Below are 2,031 nucleotides of genomic sequence, written 5' to 3'. Positions count from 1 at the left end.
TCTTTGATGGCATCTTTGACGATGAAAAAACACTAAGGGATACAATCACACGTCTGAGGATGGAACGGAACAACGCCACTGACCAGGCCGCTGTCAAGCAAAGCCAGATTGATGAGCTAATTGCTGAACGCGATGAACTTAGCCACACCCTGGTCCGCATGACAGTCAGCAACCAAGCAGCAAGTCGAGGTGTCACCCCCTCTGAGACTACCCGGAGGTCTGTCAAGATTGATGACCCAAAACACCTCACTGACGGCAAGGAGCCAAAATTTGAACACTGGCTCTCCCGGATGAAGAACAAGCTCCGGGAGAACGCTGACCACTACCCTACTGAACGCATGAGGATTGCATACATCGAAAACCGGACTGATGGGGACGCGGCACGTCACATTGCGCCCTGTATGGAAGAGGACCACCCCGAGCGATATCAGACTGCAGAAGAGATATTTGAGCACCTCAAGTCAATATATGAGGATGCTAACAAGCTGCAAAATGCCAAGAGTGATTATCGCAAGCTGATTATGCGCAATGGGGACAATTATCATGAATTTGTCACAAAATTCTTACACCTGGCAGGTGAGGCCAAGATTGCCAGGGGGGACTACAAGACAGACTTCAATGACAAGCTGTCCTTTGACCTCCAGAAGATGGTAGCAGTAGCCAATGCGACCACTGATACATATGCTGAGTTTCAGAAAATCTGTGCGCAGGCAGCTCACACCCTCCAGACAATCAATGCCACCCAGAAATCAAAGAGCTCGCGGGGAAATGGGCCTAATACCTTCAAGCAGAACACCCTGCGGACCGCCAACAGTCAAACACCCCCCAGCATCTCTACAACAAAATCCCCTACTGTGAAGGAGGCCTTGAGCTCTCGTCCGGATATTCAGTGCTACTACTGTAAGGAAAAAGGCCACATTGCCAGGAACTGCCCTGCAAAGCAGAAGTCCCAGCAGGTGATTGCTGAGCTCACAGGGAATGATGCCCCTGAGCCTTCAGCAGATTCGGGAAAAGAGTGAGCCTGAGAGAAGACTCCACCTCAGGTAGTTCAATAGTCTGTGAGAGGTTTGAGATGAAGGACTTGATTGGGGGGAAAAGCTTTAATGTGCCAATCAAATTAGCCTACAATGGAATTGCTACTTCTACAAATTCTCTTGCTGATACTGGAGCAAATGGAGCGAATTTTATTGATACCCGATATGCCATAGAATTGGCAAGATTCTTTGATAGGAAGTTTCAAGAACTCCCATTCAAATGCCGCATGAAGGGATACAATGGCGCCCCCGGCGGGGTGATAGACCGCACATTGACCCTAAACCTCTGGGTGGATGGCCGGAGATTTCAGAATGTCCCTCTGCTGGTAACAGACCTAGGCCAGCACCCTGTCATCCTGGGACGGAAGTGGTTGGCAGCACAGGATATATGGCTTGATGTTAAAAACCAACGCCTGGTTTGGCCGAGTGAACGGTCTATCCCTGAACAGGTGGCGGAGCCGATGTTGAAGATAGTACCCTGGTCAGTACTGAAGCGCCCAGACCCCAAGCCTGAGCATCAGGCGGATGTGGAACGAAGAGAGATCAAGCTGGATGAGGAGATCAGACAGGAGCATCAGGCTCAGCTCCGCAGATTGAAAGGGACCAGCTCAGTCGTGATGCCTGAGACAAGGCAGGGGCTGACCTGGGAGGAGACAGCACCACAGATGATGGATATGAACTTCATTGGGGCTGCTTCCTTCCATGGTTATATGAAGAACAAGAAGTCAACAGTCTTCATAACCAGTCTGTATGAAATTGATAAACAGCTTGAGGAGAAGCGGGGTTTAGTGGGAGCTGAGGATGAGTCTGATGAGGAGCTGATCAGCAACTTACCAGAATGGTTGAAAGGCCGGGAGGACTGCTTCTCAAAGAAAGCATCAGATGAACTGCCCCCCCTACAGAAGAATGTTGATTTTAAAATAGAGCTCCAGCCTGATGTTGACCTCACCCAGGGCATTGGACATGCGCCTCTATATAAGACCTCCTATATAAAGAA

At 49.7% G+C, this 2,031-nt stretch overlaps 1 protein-coding gene across 1 annotated transcript; it reads left to right on the top strand.

The window, feature by feature from the left end:
- Nucleotides 1-59: 59 nt before the first annotated feature.
- Nucleotides 60-2,027, top strand: PAAG_12705 (hypothetical protein; the record flags this gene model as incomplete). Its single annotated transcript, XM_015848160.1, has 3 exons — nt 60-1,015; nt 1,231-1,875; nt 1,988-2,027. 3 exons carry the CDS (start codon nt 60-62, stop codon nt 2,025-2,027), a joined length of 1,641 nt encoding a protein of 546 aa, XP_015702226.1.
- Nucleotides 2,028-2,031: the final 4 nt, after the last annotated feature.

The sequence above is a fragment of the Paracoccidioides lutzii genome, assembly GCF_000150705.2.
Source record: "Paracoccidioides lutzii Pb01 unplaced genomic scaffold supercont2.110, whole genome shotgun sequence".
Taxonomy (NCBI): Eukaryota; Fungi; Ascomycota; class Eurotiomycetes; order Onygenales; family Ajellomycetaceae; genus Paracoccidioides; species Paracoccidioides lutzii.
Note: the sequence above shows the minus strand (reverse complement) of the source record. Positions and strands in the feature narration are given on the sequence as shown.